This window comes from Rhopilema esculentum, chromosome 4 (genome assembly GCF_057945365.1).
Source record: "Rhopilema esculentum isolate cy_ngs chromosome 4, ASM5794536v1, whole genome shotgun sequence".
NCBI lineage: Eukaryota > Metazoa > Cnidaria > Scyphozoa > Rhizostomeae > Rhizostomatidae > Rhopilema > Rhopilema esculentum.
The window spans coordinates 9,340,399-9,362,842 of record NC_142818.1 but is presented as its reverse complement, the minus strand read 5'-3'; the positions used below and the strand labels follow the sequence as shown (position 1 = coordinate 9,362,842).

General features: G+C 38.0%; 1 protein-coding gene across 1 annotated transcript; it reads left to right on the top strand.

Moving 5' to 3' along the window:
* The first annotated feature begins 100 nt into the window (after positions 1 to 100).
* Positions 101 to 22,338, top strand: LOC135690497 (uncharacterized). The gene is made up of 5 exons (XM_065208063.2): positions 101 to 2,235; positions 11,776 to 12,045; positions 13,047 to 17,182; positions 17,933 to 18,070; positions 19,389 to 22,338. The coding sequence occupies exons 1-5, from the start codon at positions 2,179 to 2,181 to the stop codon at positions 19,492 to 19,494; spliced, it is 4,707 nt and encodes a 1,568-aa protein (XP_065064135.2). The 5' UTR covers positions 101 to 2,178; the 3' UTR covers positions 19,495 to 22,338.
* Positions 22,339 to 22,444: the final 106 nt, after the last annotated feature.

Here is a 22,444-nt window from a genome sequence, read left to right as displayed (position 1 = left end):
AGCATTTGTCATCAATAGTTTTAAGTGTTCCCTTTTTCAGTGACCAGGAAAAGATCTATTAGAGTATAGTTCAAAGGGGGGTTCAAGTCATCTTTGCTTTTCAAAATACTTATGACTCTCATTGTAGCAAAGGTAGATCATAATAAAAATCTTACCTTGCGGATTTCGATATAGTCCTTCGTTTGAAATTTGGATTCCTCATGACTGACCAAGACCTCTTCTTTACTCTCACTGAAAGTAATTCACAAGATCTTACCACCATTTTTTTTGTAGCATTAAATACATTGAAAATTCCAAAGTCTCAACCATGCATACTTTTTGATATCATAATTGCCAAATTTTTGATGGGTTTTTTATGTGTGGTTGTAAAATAGAATGTTTTCAACACCTTCCAAAAGCATATTTGGATTTTATTTGAACCTGAAACAGCAATAGCTTGACAACAGCAAAATGAAATACAAAGCGTTAGCGTAAACTGAATCAATTGAGAAGAGATTTAAATTGAAAACAGAATAAAATAGGAAGTTTTATGTTTGCCAAACAATGTGATATCTTGTTTACATTGATTAAAGGTATAGTTTAAAGTCGCAACGTTTATTATTTTTTAAACTCTTCTAAGTGTTAAGGAATGTCTTCATTGTATGCTTTTATAAAAATAAGTTAAGCTCTTTGGTTGTAAAATCTGGATGTCATAGGTTATAAGTACTATCATGTTTAGATTATATTTCTTCCATGACAAAACTTTTTTATCTTTTGCCAAAACCTGTTCAAAAGTTGTCGAATTAGCTTTATTGGCTACTTATTTAGACGATAAACAATTGAAGGCATAAAATAGATCCATAGGGCACCCCTTGCTTTATTTGCAATAATAAAATAGTATATAATATAATAATAATGATATAACGAATCTTTTTACAGGATGTACATTTCAACATAAAAATGCTTTTATCAACATGTGTCCTGTAAAAGAAAAGAAAAGAAACTCTTATAAACCTATAAAGAAACTCTTATAAAACCTAGCAGTAATTACAACACTCAAAAGATCCATACTTATAATATCACGATTTTCAACTAAAATGCTTCTTTAACAGTCCATCGTATTGCTTAAAAGATTCAGTTTTTCTAAGATCGATTGGTAATTTGTTGTACAGCTTTACACCCATACAATGGAACGACTTCCTAGCATATTCTGTTTTTGATGCCTGGAAGCCTAATTAAACATTCGCTGTGTCTTGTTCGTGTCTTGTGCTGCTGTAGCTCGAAATAACCTTGAAAGTTCTCATATATATCATTGTCCAAACATTTACGCGCAAGTTTAAACCATTTGATTTGGTATTTGGTTGCAAGTAGGCTCGTCAACATTTTTTTTGCCCCAACCCTCCCCCTCTATCATTGGGATCACAATGCAAACCAACTACATTTTTACTTATAATGACATGATAGTAACACTCTTGATAGTAGAAATCAGGTATCAAGTCAGAAACCTAGAACTTTTTAAGTCGCAAATCTCGGTTGGTCGCAGACAGGGATGTTGAAACTGGAGTTGGAGCACAAGATTTATAGTGCCCTCAAAGCTTGAGAAAATACCCCTTTGCTTAGAATTCCCCTCTTTAAGATCTTTGGAAAATTTTACCGTTTTCGTAGACATAGACCCCGTTTACACTACAGAAAAGAGAACGGAACTCCTTGGCTCATAGTGTCCTAATCTCGCGTCCAACTTCTCTGGTTGCAGGTAATACCTTGGCTGAATGAATTGCTTTTTCTTCTGCTTTCCTGCTACTTAAACAAAATTCCTGTCGTGGTATTCAAGAACAATTGATCTGATTTGCCAGCAGTTTGTGATTGGAAGGCCTGAAAGTAGAACGTATCGGGTTCGCATTCCGTAACTGCGTTTGAATACACAACTTTATTCATATAGCAACCAAACTCAATTCGGGCTTCATATTACCAAACCCGAGTGGTCCGACTTATGGTAACCAATACGCTTTAAGGAAAAAGATATTTAACCCAACCTTCAGCAAGGAGCTTTCAGTTACATCATGATAAAGAGCAAACACGCATGGGAAGAAAGCTGATGCTCTATGACACGTTAGTTGAAGAGCGGGAGCACGGTTAAAGTGAATGAATGATTGTTCCCTAATAGAAGCGAAAGACTCGTGGATGCAATAAACTCCAAAGATGACGATATCAACTTTTCAGTTGATGGAGCTTTTGCTCATTCTATGTGTTGTCAAGGTAGGTTGCTACACTATTTTGACATTTATTATTGTCGAGCATATTATAGAGAACCGTGGAAAACGTCACTCAAAAAACGGCAAACTTTTCAAAGCCGTTCATCTTTTCACATTATAAAAGTGTTGTATCCAGGGACGCCGGAACGACAAAGGGGCAAGGGGGCAAGCTTGAAAAATAGTTCCCAGCTACTAACAATTCTTTCGTAACTGTTACTTTGTTTCGATCTTCTGTAGCTATAATGGAAATCGGCTAACTTTTGGCATAAGATATTTCTTTACAAGTTTTGAGAAATGTCGTTATGAATAAGGCAGTGCATGTAGAGTTTCATATGAATCTTTTGATAAATATAAACAGCCGATGTAAAGTGCATATCTATGAAAAGGGCACTTTGCTCCCCTTGCCTCTTCTATCAAAAGGCAACAGGGGCGGTTGACTCCCGCGCCCCCCTCTCCGGTGTCCCTGTTGATAACCATAATCCGTGTCAGGAATTTGGGCGTCGTCACGGAAAAGTGTGATTGAAATACCGAAGTAGAGTGTGCAGGAGAGGGTTGGTGGAAAATCAAACAAGACAGCTCTGTTTAAAATCTCATAAAAGAAGTTTTAATATAGACATTTAAACGTTCTGTCAAAGGCAATTTCAAATTGAAAACTCTTTGCGTCCTGTCAAAAGCAAATTGATTATTGTGGGGTCTGTTAGCTTTAGATGACAATGTGATCTAGCGTTGGCGATACAATTATAACGGGGTGTCCAAGTCAGACCCACATATACGTAGGCCCCCAAACAATGTAAGCCAAAGCCTATTTACAGAAAAGACTATGACAGGAACTGAATATTACGGGCAGTTTTCAAACAGAAGAAAAAATGTACGTTAGTTATGTGTACACCCCAAACAAATGTTATCACAGAGCAAGAAAACAGTATAATAGACCAGCCGTAAAACGTATTACGCGTAGCAGTGACGGAAATTATAGGGGTATGGGGGGCTCACAAACGCTCCCCCCCAATCAGCGATCTCGCAGGAAAATTTGGGCTTTCGTCGGATATTTGACAACCGTTTAACGTGTCGAAATTACTCCAAGAAAACGGTCTGAAAAGGAATAAGGGGCGTGTTTGCCAAATTTTCCCTTTTTACCCAAGGGGCCTTTATAACCTCTTTGTATCCTTTTCCCAAAAGACTAGCCTGTGCTCTAGACCCTCTTCCTTCAGGTTGGGGGTCTGGAGCACAGGCTAAATTTGGACATAGCATAGCTGATAAAATATTAGACATAGCATAGCCAGTACTAAATAATCAAACAAATGATATATGACAAAAATCAAAACTGTTTGCGAATTGAATATCTAATTTCAATTCCGTAAAGATTAGCCGAACTTTCCATCAGATTCTTCCAAACAAAAGTTATTTTCAAACGTTTCCCCCACCGAAGAAAACAAGATAAAATGCAGAAAATGAACGTTACAATTACAATCATGTTGTTATCATGAGCGACTTGACAAAGTGCAATCGTCGACCTCTTGTATCATCAATTGCCTGATGAGAGATCGATCTTGATATCAAAACTCATAAATGGATTGTTCTTCTTGCTACTTAATTCTGGCGTGGTTAGCAAAGATTTCTAAAGGTTCCCGCCCAAAAGTCACCTATTTTCATCAAACTGTGCAGTTCCCTCAAAATTAGAGATGACCCAAGATGTTATCTTGTCGGAAAATCGTAGCCCTGCCCCCCCCCCAAATGAAAGCCAGAATTTCCGCCACTGAAACGTAGACCGTGTCTGAAGTGAAGTCAGAAAGTGTCTTGACACCCCTGTAACATAAGCCATCAATTGATTTGCTATACCTTTCGTCTCTATTGCAAATATCACAACTTTCTAAGAACTAAACTAAAATTTCATATATAGAGTATATCTGGTGGTGTCATTTTGCTACAGCTTCTGTTACGGTGGTCGAAACTAAGAAATAAAATGCTTCTTGTGGCTATCTATAACAATAAATATAATTCATTTATTTGAAGTTGACACTTGTGATTGCAGAGATGTTAATTCACGCCAACTACAACAAGAAAATTCCTATCTTAAAATTATTTTGAATATATTGAATACACATAAAACTAGAGATTGAACTCCAACATTATAATAAGAATGAAAAGCGGAATAAATGTAAGACAAATGAATAATAAGAATAGCGGAATGAATGTAAAGCAACTTGAAGGGTTTGAGTCACTACGTAATATCCAGTCACTGGTGTTAATGATCCTTCCAATTCAGCATGCACATTGCTAAAATTTTAAATAACAGATGTTTATGTATACAAAGTTTGGAAAAGGTAATGTTTGCAAATGTTTGCTACTCATTTGCTTTGTAGACACTTCAGCCCAATTTTTTTTGGGACACATGAGAAGGCAGAATGTGGGATTTTTATGATAGATAAGTCTCTTGCCCCCCTCCCCACTTTCAGAATCAGAAGTAAGGTGCTGACAGAGGTCCCCCTCCCCTCACTTTTTAAATGCCTGTCCTTTCTGAGTAAAGACAAATACCACTCTGGCAGCAGCTGCAATATAGACAAGCCACATTTTCGCTTATAAAATAAAGATAGCGTCGGATTGTGAACTGAACACGCTATGGTAACAGTTAAAGCCAACCAAGGGCAACTCGAGTTTCAAATGGCATTTTTAGAATTGTTTTTTTCTGTTTACTAATTTGACACCCCCACAGTGGTGAAACTTGAAATTTTGAGCTTCTCTGGTGACAAACGTTTGTCTGAACTCAAGCAATGAAAATTAGAACATTAAAATGTTATTACCTAAAAGATCCAATGAGCTGTCCGAATAGCTGTTACAATTCGCTCGTCATTAGAAGCACCCCAAATATTTTTGCGTTCTTAGATAAGTTTTATTTCGATTAGGTAAAAAGCCCTTTTTGATAGACTGTAGTTGCAAAGCGACGCAGAAAAGCTTATATATCTCTTATCGTCTTTTTGTTTAAGTTAAAAGATACTGAATAAGCATTCTCATTCAAAAAAATTGGCGTTTTAAAACTGGGTGTTTCCATCAGCTTCAAGTCATCTGAAGAGTGTAGCACAAGATTCAATTATTATCTAGTCACACCCCCTCCCTCCATATCCTTGCCGCTTAAATCCGTCCCTTTGTGCCTGATATCTGTTAGAACCTCCCTGATATCTATATAGGAGATTTTCCAACGACGATCTCCACAAACGTACCATACTCCAGCTAAAACATTCAGTCTGTATTCTAGACTGTAATGACCTTATAATGTTCCAAGGTGCAAACTAGAGATTTTCTTACCCAGCTGGTAAGATCTTTCACAAAATCCCGATAAGTCACAATGACACCTTGTGCAGCTGCCACCATAAGCTGCAAATTAAAAACAGCATGATGCAGATATTCTGCGTTAGATCAATTGTATTGTTTTTACATAATTGTTACTGTCGACACAGTTCACATTTTGAAAATTATATGAGATTCTATGGATGGCAGGAAACTGCATCAAAAACATTTATGGCAATGATTTAGACCAAAAAAAGATCCCAGGCAAATTTCTCTAGACTTCTGTCACTAGATCTGGTTTGAACCTGACATTAGGTTTGAAATGTCTTGCTAGGTTTTAGAATAAACTTTTAAGCGTATGAAACAGAACACGATTCATAAATAGAACAAAAATTTAGAACAAGATTAAGTAGCTTTATAAAGTCATTGTGTTATTTTGTAAAATCAGGTCATAGAAATTTCCATGGTAGTCATCGGCCGCCTCTCACAATAAATCCAACTTTTGTGAAGTAAACTAAGTTTAATCCTTATGGATGGCATTGGTGGATATGGATTGGCAAGAGACGCTGGGATGAGATCGCCCCCCAGACCCACCGTTCTTTTTGTACTCACTGGCCCTTCATCCTGGGATGTATTCAAGGCAGTGAGTCGACTAATTGTTTTTTGATTCTGTAGGAGGGTGGGATCTCACCTCTCAGTTCACAGGCTGGAGGGTGGGATGATTTTGTCATTATAAACAGGCCCTTAGGGGACTGTCTGGAGAAAGGATAAACGCGTTTTTGAATTCTGTCATTCAGCTGCTAATAGATTTTTCTAGATTGACCTTCTCGTGACTTTTTTGGCCTATCCTAGAGTGAATTTAAAATGAAGTATGCATTGAGCTTGATAATAACGTATGTTCTTCGAAAGAGAAAAAACAGGAAATCTACTGGCGCAGTCTAAGTCTCCTGAGCAACAAGTTCGGGCACATTTTCCTCTTACTCTTAAACCTTTAGCCTGAGGTTAATATCTTGATTTTGATTTATTTCAAACAAAGGTTTTACTACTGAAATGACAAGTCCGCACAGCTTTCATGGAGAAATTTTTTGGATGAACTTGATAATTAAAAAACTTTGTCCAAGTCTTCCCATTTTAACTTTGATAATAGGCAGGGCATTCCTCTGAACCATCGACCGCATTGCCTAACCTTTGTTTTCTCGGCTGATTATGGAACAATATGATATAACGAATAATTTAAGCTCTTACAACATTTTCAAAAATTCATCAAAGTCACGTTACCGATGACGTCAAAAAGGTTATGTTTCCTAGACTCAAAACCATTGTAACTTCTTGAGTATACGTCTGATGTCAATATAAACGCTAGATTTGGGCTCGCCTAAATGAAAGCTTTCCAATGATATATACACATCAGTATTTTAACGATGTCAGCAATTTTCAATGATGACGTCATCACTCTCAAAATGGCCGTCGACCCGCGAGCTGCCTCTGATTTTGCTAGGCACAAATTCGCATTATCGCAATTAGACATCATGCATGATTTTGCTTGACACTTTCCTTATAACGGAGATGAAGCTGCTCCTTCGCCATTCACAGTTTTCATTCTTATTATTTTAATTTTATTAATTAAACCTAAAATAATTGTTTCCGAAGACCGGACCGAGCTCAAAGGCCAAGGGCTTTTATTATTGGCAGGAGGAAGCAGTTATTATATGGGCTATTACTTTAAAGCATTTGTTTAATACCCCTGACAGGGCTAGATAACTTGCCAATCACTCATAAGACGCCTGTCTGTCTAGTATGCAAGGAATATACCTTGATTCTTTCTTAGATATGATCTTGACATATTTCATGTTTTTATTCATGCGGATGAAATGGGGAAGGCAAATATAAATCAAGTTTTGTGAACGAATGTTGACTTGTATAGTCAGATCAAGGTGCTGATGGGTTGCTTTCATCAACTCATGGGTTCGCCAACGTCTTTTCGAAAAAAACCCACACAGTCAATGCCCATGAGCAATGGCAGATTGATGCAAAAAACTGTTGATTCTTAAAAATCGTCAAAAAACCGAAAAGTGTCTTGAAATCGCTAAGCTGGAGGATTTGTCCGCTTTGTTGAGCATGGTAGCAGCTTTGCAGAAAAGCAATACTAAGCTACAGTGCAAGCAGTGCAATTTTGCAAGCAGTGCAAAATATGATTCTGCTTACATTTGCATTGAATCATATCAACTATGCCCGCTACTGTACATACCAACATCTGCTTCTCCATTGCACTTCTATCATTGCAGGGTGAACAAACTACAGCATTCCAAGATTGGAGCAAATAAGGATTTGGCGGAAATTTCAAAGCAAATTCTCTGCAATTCATTGCGATTTACATACAGAGCTATTTAATCAAGAAGCTAAAGGGACTGCAGGTCCATACAGGTCTGGCTTCAGCAAACGTTAATGCGGTTAACACTTGGATTGCTACGTCCCACATTCATAGCAAGTTTAGAGAGGCTCTGAAGCAATACTTTTTTGTAAAGTCATCATCAATTCACAAGTATAGCATTCCAGGTGGGACAAAGCTCCTTCGGAAGCATAATGATAGCCCTAGAGAACTCTTCGAAGCTATGACACCAATCGGTTTTATGTTGCTTCTGCAAAATCGACTTTAACTGGTGAAGAATTAGATCAATAAAGTTCTACTGACTTCCTTGCAGCGTCGATTAATGGCAGCGTCTTGACCTTTTCTAGATCTGTCTTAAGCTTTGTTTTTCTTGATCGGCGTGAAAAATTAAACGCTGCCATTAATCGACGCTGCAAGGAAGTCAGTAGAACTTTATTGATCTAATTCTTCACCAGTTAAAGTCGATTTTGCAGAAGCAACATAAAACCGATTGGTGTCATAGCTTCGAAGAGTTCTCTAGGGCTATCATTATGCTTCCGAAGGAGCTTTGTCCCACCTGTAATGCTGTACTTGTGAATTGATGATGACTTTACGAAAAAGTATTGCTTCAGAGCCTCTCTAAACTTGCTATGAATGTGGGACGTAGCAATCAAAGTGTTAGCCGCATTAACGTTTGCTGAAGCCAGACCTGTATGGACCTGCAGTCCCTTTAGCTTCTTGATTAAATAGCTCTGTATGTAAATCGCAATGAATTGCAGAGAATTTGCTTTGAAATTTCCGCCAAATCCTTATTTGCTCCAATCTTGGAATGCTGTAGTTTGTTCACCCTGCAATGATAGAAGTGCAATGGAGAAGCAGATGTTGGTATGTACAGTAGCGGGCATAGTTGATATGATTCAATGCAAATGTAAGCAGAATCATATTTTGCACTGCTTGCAAAATTGCACTGCTTGCACTGTAGCTTAGTATTGCTTTTCTGCAAAGCTGCTACCATGCTCAACAAAGCGGACAAATCCTCCAGCTTAGCGATTTCAAGACACTTTTCGGTTTTTTGACGATTTTTAAGAATCAACAGTTTTTTGCATCAATCTGCCATTGCTCATGGGCATTGACTGTGTGGGTTTTTTTCGAAAAGACGTTGGCGAACCCATGAGTTGATGAAAGCAACCCATCAGCACCTTGATCTGACTATACAAGTCAACATTCGTTCACAAAACTTGGTTTATATTTGCCTTCCCCATTTCATCCGCATGAATAAAAACATGAAATATGTCAAGATCATATCTAAGAAAGAATCAAGGTATATTCCTTGCATACTAGACAGACAGGCGTCTTATGAGTGATTGACAAGTTATCTAGCCCTGTCAGGGGTATTAAACAAATGCTTTAAAGTAATAGCCCATATAATAACTGCTTCCTCCTGCCAATAATAAAAGCCCTTGGCCTTTGAGCTCGGTCCGGTCTTCGGAAACAATTATTTTAGGTTTAATTAATAAAATTAAAATAATAAGAATGAAAACTGTGAATGGCGAAGGAGCAGCTTCATCTCCGTTATAAGGAAAGTGTCAAGCAAAATCATGCATGATGTCTAATTGCGATAATGCGAATTTGTGCCTAGCAAAATCAGAGGCAGCTCGCGGGTCGACGGCCATTTTGAGAGTGATGACGTCATCATTGAAAATTGCTGACATCGTTAAAATACTGATGTGTATATATCATTGGAAAGCTTTCATTTAGGCGAGCCCAAATCTAGCGTTTATATTGACATCAGACGTATACTCAAGAAGTTACAATGGTTTTGAGTCTAGGAAACATAACCTTTTTGACGTCATCGGTAACGTGACTTTGATGAATTTTTGAAAATGTTGTAAGAGCTTAAATTATTCGTTATATCATATTGTTCCATAATCAGCCGAGAAAACAAAGGTTAGGCAATGCGGTCGATGGTTCAGAGGAATGCCCTGCCTATAAGGGAAAGGCTGAATTCCTCTCGGAACCTTTCTCAAGACCGAGGCCTCCTATATGCATTTCATTCCCCCAGAAAACAAGTCCCTCTTTCTGGGACTCTTCTCTTTAATTGAATTTGTTGGGAAAAGGCCCTGGGCACCTGTAGCCATGGCCTAATGGGAGGGGCTAAGAAAAAGGAAAGGCAAGATCAAGTTTATTGATTCTAATAATGAAAGAAGAATCTGGGTAGCAAGAAAAGAGTAAAAGTTTTCAGGTTCAATTAAATCATCAATTTATAAAAAATCGATACGATTCTGGGTCCTCGTGCCTTACCTACAAAAATTAGAAATTTTGAAAAACAACATTGAGCTTTTAGTCTCTGTTTTGCCAGAAGCATAAACGATAAGATAAAACAAGTTTTCAATACATTCAATAATGCAAGGGATTAAGTGGCGATGTTTCTTATCCTTTTACATTTTGATACTTTGGGAAAAAATTCAGTCCAGCTCATTAAGTTAAAATAGGTGGTTCCAAAGAAAAAGTTGCAAGGGCATCGATAAACCTTTGTCCAAAACATGAGAATTCAAAAGAGGCGGTTTTACCTCTGAATCTATTTTCAGCTTGATTTAACGAAGTTTAATCACGTTTAATATGTGACAGGGTACGCCGTTTAGGTGCCCCTTGGGCTTCTGTTTTGGACACAGATTGCACGATTGTGGAGTTTGTGTTTATTGTAGCAGAGCAGTGCTCGAGTAAGCATTACATTGTGTCTTTTATACGGCTAAAGCAACAAGCGTGCAAGTTTGCATTGTCCTTGGGTATATAAACTTTGTGTTGGCATAGTTTCATTCGCACACGCTACAAGACAACTTGAAGTTAGACTTAGAGAGGAAAGGTTTTTTCCTTTGCAACCCTGCCAACCCAACCCATGTCTAGGTATTTTCAGGTTATTGGAGGCATGTTAACTTTCTCTTTCTTTTCTTTGTGCATTGGTTAATGGCCATTTGGCTTGCAACTTTTGCATGAACAAGGTGTTGCTAGTCGGCGGAAGAGGGCCATTGTTCTTCTTCTCAACCCCTTCAAAAACGGTTGGGTTTTCATTTATGGCCGTCTTTGCGATTGGCGCACCGACAGCCCAAAAATAAATGGTCCAAATGATGAGAGAACGCCACCTTCAGTCTTATGATTTATAATTGGTCAAATATTCTGAGGACCATCTTACCCTTATTTGCTAACGGTTTTTTGAATGGTAACCTGGGACAAATATTAAAATCGGATTACAGTTTAGATCACGTTTTGAGTGTAACGACAATAAAACAACGTTTACCTGAGACTTTTGGGATCACCGTGGATTTTCGTCCTTTTATTTAGATCGCTGCATTTTAACTGAATGAAGAGGAAACTTACATTTACGCATTTTTGCTTCGATTTGACTATAAAATTATATCATCAGCAATAGTTCAGAACATCAGAAACCGCGAATACGGGTGGGGGGGGGGGGCTACGGGGGCTTTAGCTCCCCCAATAATTTCCAAAATGTATTTTAAACCATGCAAAAAGTCACCCTGCTCTTGGTTTTTAGCATGTTTAGCCCTCTCCAAAAAAAAACGTTTAAGCCCTCTCAATCTGTGATATGCTGCGCGATCCTTAAACAAGTAAGCTTGCTAGCTTTGACTAGGCAAGAAATCTTTTAAACAAGGCTAGCCAGAAAGCAATGTCACACTAACAGTATTCAAAAAAACGGTATTAGCCCCCTCTTGTTGTGAAAGAGAAAGAGCTGCCAATTGGCTAAAAACATGTAGCTTCCAATGAAGCAAGTGTGTAGAAAAAATGCGACTACCATTAGTCTACTTTTAAGATAACTTTCTTGTCAATATTTGCATTACTTTAAATCTTGATAGATTGAATAATTACTATTAACAGAATGCAAAACAGAGTGGTACTGCTCAGCTTACTTTGGGCTCCTACACGAACCCTGACGGCCAAGATTACAAAGGACAACGTTGCGATACAACAATATGGGGTAGTAGCTCATGGAAATGCGATCCTATCTTTACCATCTGTGTCATCGATTCTCCAGATCCAAAGTCAGACAACAACTGCTTAAAGAAAATCCGCATAAAGGGTCCGGCCAACACCAACAGCTATGACTTTAAATCGAGGAAAGAAAGTATAGGCTTTGCAAAATGGAAGGTATGTGTAGCCTAACTATTTTCAAATGACATTTACAGAATACAACACTCTCTTTGATCAGGATAAATAGGGCGGGTAGATAAGTTTTTCACTTTATTTCATCTGTGATTAGAATCAAGCCAGCTCACAACCTTTGACAAAAAATGCCAGGTTCAGTTTCCAAAACAAAAGATGCATATTAGTTGGATTTTATCCTTCATTCGAGGACTAAAAAAGGCCCTGTCTGACAGGCAGTGGCGGTTTAATGGCCCCAGGCCCTGCCCCCCTGGGGTCCCACACCTAAGAAAAAAGATAGAAATTATAAAGAACAAGAGCCCCGCAGATGTTTTTGGCCCCGAACCCTGAATCCCTGAAACCCTGCGGCTGACAGGGACACCGTAAGAGGGGACGCTGGGTTGGGGTTAACCACCACTTTTTCCTTTGATAGGAGGGACAAGGAGGGCTGAAGTGATATTTTCATAAATGTGCCCTAGAGATCGGCCTGTTGTAATTATCAGAGAGATATATATAAAATTCCGACAAGAGCGTTTTTGTCATGAAGTCACTTTTCAAAACTTGCAAATGACAGTTTACGAAAGAATTAGTAGAAGTTGGGAATTATGTTTTTAATTCCCTTTTACTGAAGCCTGCCCCCTTTTCCCTTGGTCGTTCCGGCGTCCTGTGCTGTAGATTAACGTATAATCATTATATACTTATTCTTCTTTTCGTATTCTCGACCACTACAAGATTGGCTCAAGTGATGAAGAAAGTCATGTTTGAAAGTGTCTTTTTCGAAAAATATTCCTCTCGCTAATTGGCAATTTCCCTAGGGGGCTCTGACAACAAGGGAAGAGCTGAGAAGCTGTAGCCTGTCCCGTTCGAAGAATCGAGCGATCGTACCAAAAAGACTGCCTTTTCCATTTCATTGCGACCGTAAAATCAGTCTCACCCTTTCTCTACTGCCCAATCACCTCCTGAGTAACTACACTAGTGATTCAATTAATGTATATCTGTATTGGCAGGGATACCTTGGAATATTCATAAAAGTGATGGATGAAGATGATATAGGAAATCCAGACGACCTGATGGACGAATTCAGCAAAACAGTTTATATAAGAGCACCTAGCAATGGGACGTATAGTGCCCAAAAAGAACTAACATTATCACGCAAAGGACACACGTTCAAATTCAGTATCAGGGTTGCCTGTGATCTGTACTTCTTCAGGAAGGATTGTGGTACTTACTGCAAAGCAAGACACAGTGAAAAAGACGGATATTATAACTGCGCTGCAAATGGCACAAAATTATGTTACAAAAATTGGTACGGAACGAACTGTAACAATTTTTGTCGATCACAGAATGGAACCTTGGGACATTATGAATGCAACAAACGTGATGGTAGTAAGATATGTCATCGACATTGGTATGGAACTGAATGTACAAAATTCTGCAAGTCACAGAATGGAACATTAGGACATTATGAATGCGACAAGCATGATGGTAGTAAGATATGTCACAGTCACTGGTATGGTTCAAACTGTACAAGCTTCTGTAAGGAACAAAATGGAGCTTTAGGACATTATGAATGCAACAAACGTGATGGTAGTAAGATATGTCATCGACATTGGTATGGAACTGAATGTACAAGATTCTGCAAGTCACAGAATGGAACATTAGGACATTATGAATGCGACAAGCGTAATGGTAGTAGAATATGTCACACTCACTGGTATGGTTCAAATTGTACAAGCTTTTGCAAGTCACAGAATGGAACATTAGAACATTATGAATGCGACAAGCGCAATGGTAGTAGGATATGTGACACTCACTGGTATGGCTCATATTGTACAAGCTTTTGCAAGTCACAGAATGGAACATTAGGACATTATGAATGTGACAAGCGTAATGGTAGTATGATATGTCACACTCACTGGTATGGTTCAAATTGTACAAGCTTTTGCAAGTCACAGAATGGAACATTAGGACATTATGAATGTGACAAGCGTAATGGTAGTAGGATATGTCACACTCACTGGTATGGTTCAAATTGTACAAGCTTTTGCAAGTCACAGAATGGAACATTAGGACATTATGAATGTGACAAGCGTAATGGTAGTAGGATATGTCACACTCACTGGTATGGTTCAAATTGTACAAGCTTTTGCAAGTCACAGAATGGAACATTAGGACATTATGAATGTGACAAGCGTAATGGTAGTAGGATATGTCACACTCACTGGTATGGTTCAAATTGTACAAGCTTTTGCAAGTCACAGAATGGAACATTAGGACATTATGAATGCGACAAGCGTAATGGTAGTATGATATGTCACACTCACTGGTATGGTTCAACTTGTACTAGCTTTTGCAAGTCACAGAATGGAACATTAGGACATTATGAATGCGACAAGCGTAATGGCAGTAGAATATGTCACACTCACTGGTATGGTTCAAATTGTACAAGCTTTTGCAAGTCACAGAATGGAACATTAGGACATTATGAATGCGACAAGCGTAATGGTAGTAGAATATGTCACACTCACTGGTATGGTTCAAATTGTACAAGCTTTTGCAAGTCACAGAATGGAACATTAGGAAATTATGAATGCGACAAGCGTAATGGTAGTAGAATATGTCACACTCACTGGTATGGTTCAAATTGTACAAGCTTTTGCAAGTCACAGAATGGAACATTAGGACATTATGAATGCGACAAGCGTAATGGTAGTATGATATGTCACACTCACTGGTATGGTTCAACTTGTACTAGCTTTTGCAAGTCACAGAATGGAACATTAGGACATTATGAATGCGACAAGCGTAATGGCAGTAGAATATGTCACACTCACTGGTATGGTTCAAATTGTACAAGCTTCTGTAAGGAACAAAATGGAGCTTTAGGACATTATGAATGCGACAAGCGTAATGGTAGTAGAATATGTCACACTCACTGGTATGGTTCAAATTGTACAAGCTTTTGCAAGTCACAGAATGGAACATTAGGACATTATGAATGCGACAAGCGTAATGGTAGTAGAATATGTCACACTCACTGGTATGGTTCAAATTGTACAAGCTTTTGCAAGTCACAGAATGGAACATTAGGAAATTATGAATGCGACAAGCGTGATGGTAGTAAGATTTGTCACAGTCACTGGTATAGAAAAAATTGTACAAGCTTTTGCAAGTCACAGAATGGAACATTTGGACATTTTGAATGCGACAAGCGTAACGGTAGTAGGATATGTCATCGATATTGGTATGGAACGAATTGTACAAACTTTTGCAAGGCGCAGAATGGAACCTTGGGACATTATGAATGCGACAAACTTGATGGTAGTAAGATATGTCACAGCAGTTGGTATGGTAAGAATTGTTCTGTCTATTGTTTTCCCAGAAAAGATTCGTACGGCCATTATTCTTGCAATGTCCTAAATGGTTCCAAAATATGTCACCCACTGTGGTATGGTAAGGACTGTTTGAGGTACTGTCAAGAACAAGATGGCCCGGTGGGTCACTACACCTGTTCAAAAACTGGTTTTAAGATTTGTAGACCACTGTGGTTCTCCGAAAACTGCACTGTATACTGTACGGAAAGGAACAATCGGTTTGGACATTATTTATGTGACAATAAGACTGGAAGTAAGATATGTATGAAGGACTGGTACGGCAGAAACTGCACTGTTCACTGTATGTTGCGGAATGATACATCAGGACATTTCTCTTGCAATAAGTCATCAGGAGCTAGAATTTGTTTCCCAAATTGGTTTGGAGATGAATGCCAAACATATTGCAAACAACGGAATGACTCACAGGGACATTATTTTTGCGAGAATGTTACCGGTGAGAAAAGGTGTTTGGAAGGCTGGTTCGGAAACCGATGCTTGACATACTGCAAGGGAGATCTTCAAAGTGGTTATAGATGTGATAAGGAGGGTAATAAGATATGTCACGAGAACTGGTATGGGGAAGGATGTAAAACATACTGCAAGCCTTCTACAGTTTACTACTGCAATGAGACTACAGGTGAAAAAATATGTAGGAGTGGTTTCCAAGGAAAGAATTGTTCCTCATCCTGCTTGGACAATAGCTGCTACTCTTCAAAAGTTTCGTTTCTAACTTCTGAGCCATTTCCTATTTCTTCTCGTAGATTACCAGCAACGACTATTTTGATTACCTCATACTTCAATAACATTGTGGGTTATTCTTTATCATCATCCGTCACAAAAGTGAAGATAAAACCATCATATACGGATTCTGAGAGAGGAAGCACTGTGACTAAATCACGTTATGTTGGATCTGGTTCTTACTTTTCCTATACAAAGAAACCTATTATATCCAGTATTAAGTTACATCCTAGTATATATTTCGTCAATAGCACAACTCTACCGCTCTCATATCAAATTAAATCATCCACTCATATTAAAAGCAAGCATACAAATTTACAAGCAGATAGCATCTATAGCACAACCTTTCAAATTCAAACACTTGATTCTACAAATTCAAAGGGTTTTTCAACTTTTGAGATTAAGAAACTGTCCACAGCCTCGCATGCTAGCACAGTATCCAGTAATATAGAAGAAACAAAGTCAACAAAAACTGACTCAATATCATCGGAGTTCACAAGACGTATAACTGAATACCAGACCCAGCATCCTTCTTCAACTATACAAAGTAGCAAGACAGACCTAGGCTCCATAGGAACTTCAAGAACTAATGGAGGCACGAAAACAAAGATATTGGGTACAAGAGCTATGTTTCCGACAACATCTGCATCAGACACTATAATTCCTGCCTCCTCCATCAACATTGATGCTTCAAGATCGATTCCTGGCTCGAGCAAAAGCTACGTAAAAAATACTGAATCAATGGACGTTGAGTTGAAAGGAACCAACGCCAGTCAGTCGTTCATAAACACCTATATGCATGCATCATCAACCACTCTATACCACAAAAGCAACTCTGTACAATTAATATATAGCAGTATACAACAGACCACGCCAACACCAACATCAACCAAACATCCAATCATAGAAAAAGCCTCCAAGAAGAGTGCCGTGCATTGGCTGACAGGAACTACTTCTGGACAGCTAACTGTTTTCACTATGTTTGTGGTAATATTCTCCGTTGTCACTGCTTTGATCGTAATCTGGAAACGGTGAGTATATTCCAGAACTATACTGCTCTTGTACTATAGAAACATACACTACTGACTGCAGAAAGTTTTTTCTATTTTAGTTTTGACTCGGTTGAACCAGCCGCGTAGCTGTAGGTGTCGGCTAGGGGGGGGACGCAAACTCGAGCAAGAAACATACCTGAGGGGGGCAGGCTTTAAAACAAGAAAACAGATATATAACAAACAGATATATTGGACAAAATCAAGGTCATGGAATTATGAATATGCCAAAATCAATTGGAAAAATTGTAGCCAGAGGGGGCAAGCTGTTGTCAAATTTTTCATTTTGGGGGGCATAGCCCTCTCCCGTGCCACCTGCAGCTACGTGGCAGAGTTGAACACATGGATATCTCATCTTTAAAAATCCCTTTTCATCATCTTGGACATTTTTTCGTTGAAAATGGAACAAATTAATTACGATTTATTGAGCTACAAGAATAGGGCAAAAATATGATCTTTATCCGCCTCACACACATGATCATATTGGCCTCTTAGGTCTTTGTAATTTTCACAAATCCTGCAAGGATGATCTTTCTCAACACATATTATTTCACAACAATTCGTTTGTGTTTGTGATTATAATGGAACAATAGGTCCAATTATTTGTCTATTTTGCCTGTCTCTAATTTGCTACACACATGTAAATCTAAGATTTATGTAATTTTTTAAACTGGTTTAGCATTGACTTGATAATTCTATGTTGAACAATTTTGAAAATGGTGCTTTTTAAAGGAAAGAGAAGAAAACTCAAGCCCAACGTGAATGTTATTTGACAAATATGGAAGAGAAGACTGATGTCGACATCATCTCTCACAACGGCATTACAAACCCAGGTCAAGATGATTATGACAATGAGAGTTACTTCAATGGGTAAGGCGAATATGATTGTAAGCAGCAATGTAAGACTGGCAAAGCTACGTGTTGGTTATATGACTAAAAGTAGCACCATTCTATTTTGCTCAGATCTTGCGCTTTTTAAATCTGTATCACTACATTTGAAGCTCTATCTTTTAAGAGGATTAATAACAAAAGTATTATGCTTATTAACAACCCAAGTTTCAAATATTCACGATAGTTATAGCTCTGGTTGCGTTTGCGTCAGAAACCAAAATTGCCCATCTCTTATCTGGCATTATTATTCATAATGTGATCGGTAAATTACAATATAAGGCGCTATCTGCCGATCATTGAATTACTAGTTTGGGGATATATGCTACGCTTCTTTGTCGATTCGATGCAAAGTTGCAAATGTTTAAGCAATCATGCTAGGTTTTGGCTACACAGGTTACAAAAAGATGATAATGATTTTATCAAACAAAATTAAGCGTTTCCATTTTAGTCAACATTTTTTAAACCCAATGGCTATGTGCTCTTTCAATGATTAAAGCTTTTTTAACATACTAACTAAGGGGGAATTGGCACTCCAGCCCCGATGATCTTCCAATGTCTAATACAATATGCTAATCTGAAATGTTCTGCGGGGGCTAAATATGCAATAGGCTTAGAGCAATATTATTTTTGTATTTTAAGTCAATTTTTGACATTTATTTGGGGTGGCTTAAGCCTCCCAGGGACGCCGGTACGACCGAGGGGGGCAAGGGGGCTGGCTTCAGGAAAAGGGCATTTGAAAGAATATTCCCTGCTTCTACTAATTCTTTCGTTACTATCATTTGTAACTTCTGCCATAAGAAATTTTTGAATTATGCAGAAATGTCATAATGAATAAGGCACTGCCGTCAGAGCTTCGTATGAATATCTTTGATTATTACAAAAGACTGGTGTCATTGGCACTTTTAGGAGCTTTGGCCCCTTGCACCTCCTATCAAAGGGCAAGAAGGGCGGTTGCCCCTCCCTCGCGCCCCCTCTTCGACATGCCTGAAGTCTCCCCCACTTCAGCTGTTACCGACTCTCATAGACACTGGCATTTGATTTTCCTGTAGTGGCTAAAGATTGGATAAGAAAATATCGTCATGAAAAGGCGCTCCTTATAGCCAGGATAGTACATTTCAACTTCAAAAGCTTGTAAAGGAATCAAGTTCTTTTTAATTCAGAATCTGGACTGCTAAAAGCAACTTTTTTATTTTCTATTAGTTTTCTTGTTACCAATTTAGAAAAGGAGGTTGTTTTACAAATTAACAAGTTTTTAATCTCGTAATATACCACTTTATGAATCGTTCTTGTTTTCTAGAGAAAACCCTCTTTATGGTATAACTCGCACGAAAGACGGCTCTGGTGCTGATGTCTACAGCTTTGACAATCCGTTATTCGCAAACAATGCAGAGTCTTGTGTGTGACGTGGCTTCAGTGTCTAAATGGCAATTTCAACAATATTAGTTAATGTAGATAGAAATTAATTTATATACTAATTTTTTCTCATCATAAAACTATTGCAAACTCACATGTAGAGAGAGCTAAACTGGGGTTCATAACAAGAACAATAACAGGGGTTTTTGAATGGCATAGAAAATTCCTTTCATATGACCATAGCTTATGTATGACGAAGTATCCGTACGTTAAATATGTATATATCAAGGTTGGATATGCCGTTCAAGAGAGTAGCTTAGCCAGGTCTCCAGCATTAGGGGGACAAAGTTTTTAAACACAGGCCCGATTAAAAGCCTGATAAAGCTCTTTCCTTTAACACTACGTCACTGAACATTGCTATGACCATAGTCAATAGCAAGTCTTTATCTATTTATTATCGTCTTATCTTATCTGGGCCATCCCAGGAAAGACTTTACCTAAGTCCTCAAACTATGGCATTACACGTTTTTTTAATAAGGAACCTACCTCAAGGCCTAGTTCCAAAAGTTCCTTATTCGTTTACCTCAAATCATCAAATTGTAGACCAAAAGTTCCTTAATAGTTCCTTAATTTGTTCTGACTACAATCAGCCTTAACACTCAATAGAGAGAGGGGCAAGACAGCATATGCCGAAACTACTCAATGAAGCACTTGACACACGAATAGCAAACAATCTATGCGAGTATTGGCTGCAAATGAATGGAACCATCTTTTTAGTTCTTGATGCTTCCAGTTATCAAAATTTTTCAAATCAAAAAGTTCCTTAGGGATTTCGTTTTTAGAAATAAAAGTTCTTTAAATATTTCGGCCTTCTACTAGGTTCCTTATAAAGTGGTTCCTTATAAAAAAAGCGTGTACAGTGGCGTAGATAAAGGTTCTGAAGTTGTCGGAAATATAACATGGTTATCTATTATTATTCAAGTATTACATTTTGAGAGGAAAGATTTCAAAGCTGAATTTGATGACTTCTTTCGTTGATTTGAACAAGATTGGTATAATACTTCAAAGTGTCTTTTGCAGAGAGGACCATAAAAGTCTTTCATTTGTATGATTAATGAAACTTAATTTTAAATAAATGATTAGGCTTTATCTCTAAAGACTTTATGTTTAAATATTGGGAAGAAAATGAAAACCCTTATTGAAGTTTTGTCGTAAAATCTAAATTTCTCGCCCCTCCTATGAATTTTCCTATCTACCCCACTGTTGATTTGGCATATTCAAAGCTTAACCAAGACTTTACTTTTAGTTATCGAAATGTTTTTCTCCTCTTCGTGTCACGATATCCCCTTATTTTCTGATTAAAAGCCTACCTTTAATTGTGCTGAAGCAAGGAATAGAAAATCTTGCTTAAAACTTATTTGGCGAGCCTTAAAAACTGGTTAGTGCCCGGGCACCATGCTCTCATGTGCAAATAGCGTAAAAGCGCTATCAAGCCTAAGGCAGGGGACTTTTTTATCTTTGAGAAATACCAAAGGAGACTTAAGGGTTATAAGAGAGGGAGCTTATTAGAGAGAGGGCTTTTTGTATGTTTCAAGGTTATCGAAATATCTTTTCTGTGTGATTATTCTGCTGTACATCTATGAAAATAGCTAATACTAGCAGCCAGAAGACCATTGGAGTTGAAATTGTAATAAATATGTAAATTATTGTACATTAATGTTTTGATTTTGTAACAAAAACTGTATTATTGCAATTGTATTTTATAATGATAGTAAAAATTATTGAGACTAAATTAATGGGTTTTCATGGAGGTGTATTTCTTGAACGATAGAAAGAAAAAGTAGCGGTGTTAGATTAGCATGTGCTTCTAAATGAATGATGCTAAATGTACACACAAAGAAAACAAGAAAATATCTATGATGATAATTGCAAATTGAAGCAACGAATTCGGTGAACGAAAGATTTAGGACAGGACTTCTCTTATTTTTGTTTCGACAAAAATGTCTAATTTCATTAGCTTAATGTCTTAAAAGGAACTTGATCAAAAGAAGGATGTTCGTGGGTTCTCAAATTCGTAAATTGTTCTTTGCGAGGGATCCCGTACTTTTTTCTTCCAGGCATTACCAAACGTCTTCGTCGATAGTTTATTTCTTTCACTGCAGTTTGTAGCAACAGTAGCAACAAAATAAAGTTTCTTTAGGGAAATTTCTACTGAATTGAAATTGCTAGCTTATTAAAAGAAATGAAAACATAAAATTTGAAAGTCTTTTTTAAAAGAGAGATTAAAGGAGTCATCCATGTTGACTCTTAAAACTCAACTCCAATATGTTGGTGTTCAGGGAAGCCTGCAATCGAAGCGGGGAGTAGGAGCAAAGCGCCAAGAAAAAGGCAGAGCAATAGTAAAACGAAAAAAAATACTCAATTTCGCGAGGGCAAGGACGTTCACGGCCCCCGCTGCCCTCCCCCCTGGCGCAGGCATCCTTGTTGGTGTTAAATGTGTGCATCATCATACTCACCTTGTACGTCGTTATGTCTATGCTTTTGCCTCTCTTTTTCCTTTCAAGTAAACCCTGTATCCACTGAATATTTGCTCTTAAAACACACAGCTGTAAGTTAGGCCAGTTGTCAAATCCTTCTTTAAATCCTGTAGCTTTCAAAATATAAAGCTAAAGCGTGGTCACCATATCCCTATGGGACAAAAAGTTGAAAGCCCAAGACAATTGAGTTTGAATCGGTGAAATTGGCAGGATAGCATTTGGATATAATTGATCAAAAAAATCCACTGGGAGCAAAATTATTGCTTTATCGGCTGCTCGCTTCGAAAGGAGAACGATCACAAGGGAGAGTGAGGAATTCTCTTTGTACAATCAGAGGAAGCTGATTTCCATAAATGCTTTCTGCTGCCAGAATTGTCAAAACACTTTCATCTCGTGCACTCTACCTCTTTTCCCCTGTTAAAAAGCAGGCGTATTCCCGCTCCCCCCTCCACCCCAAGCAACG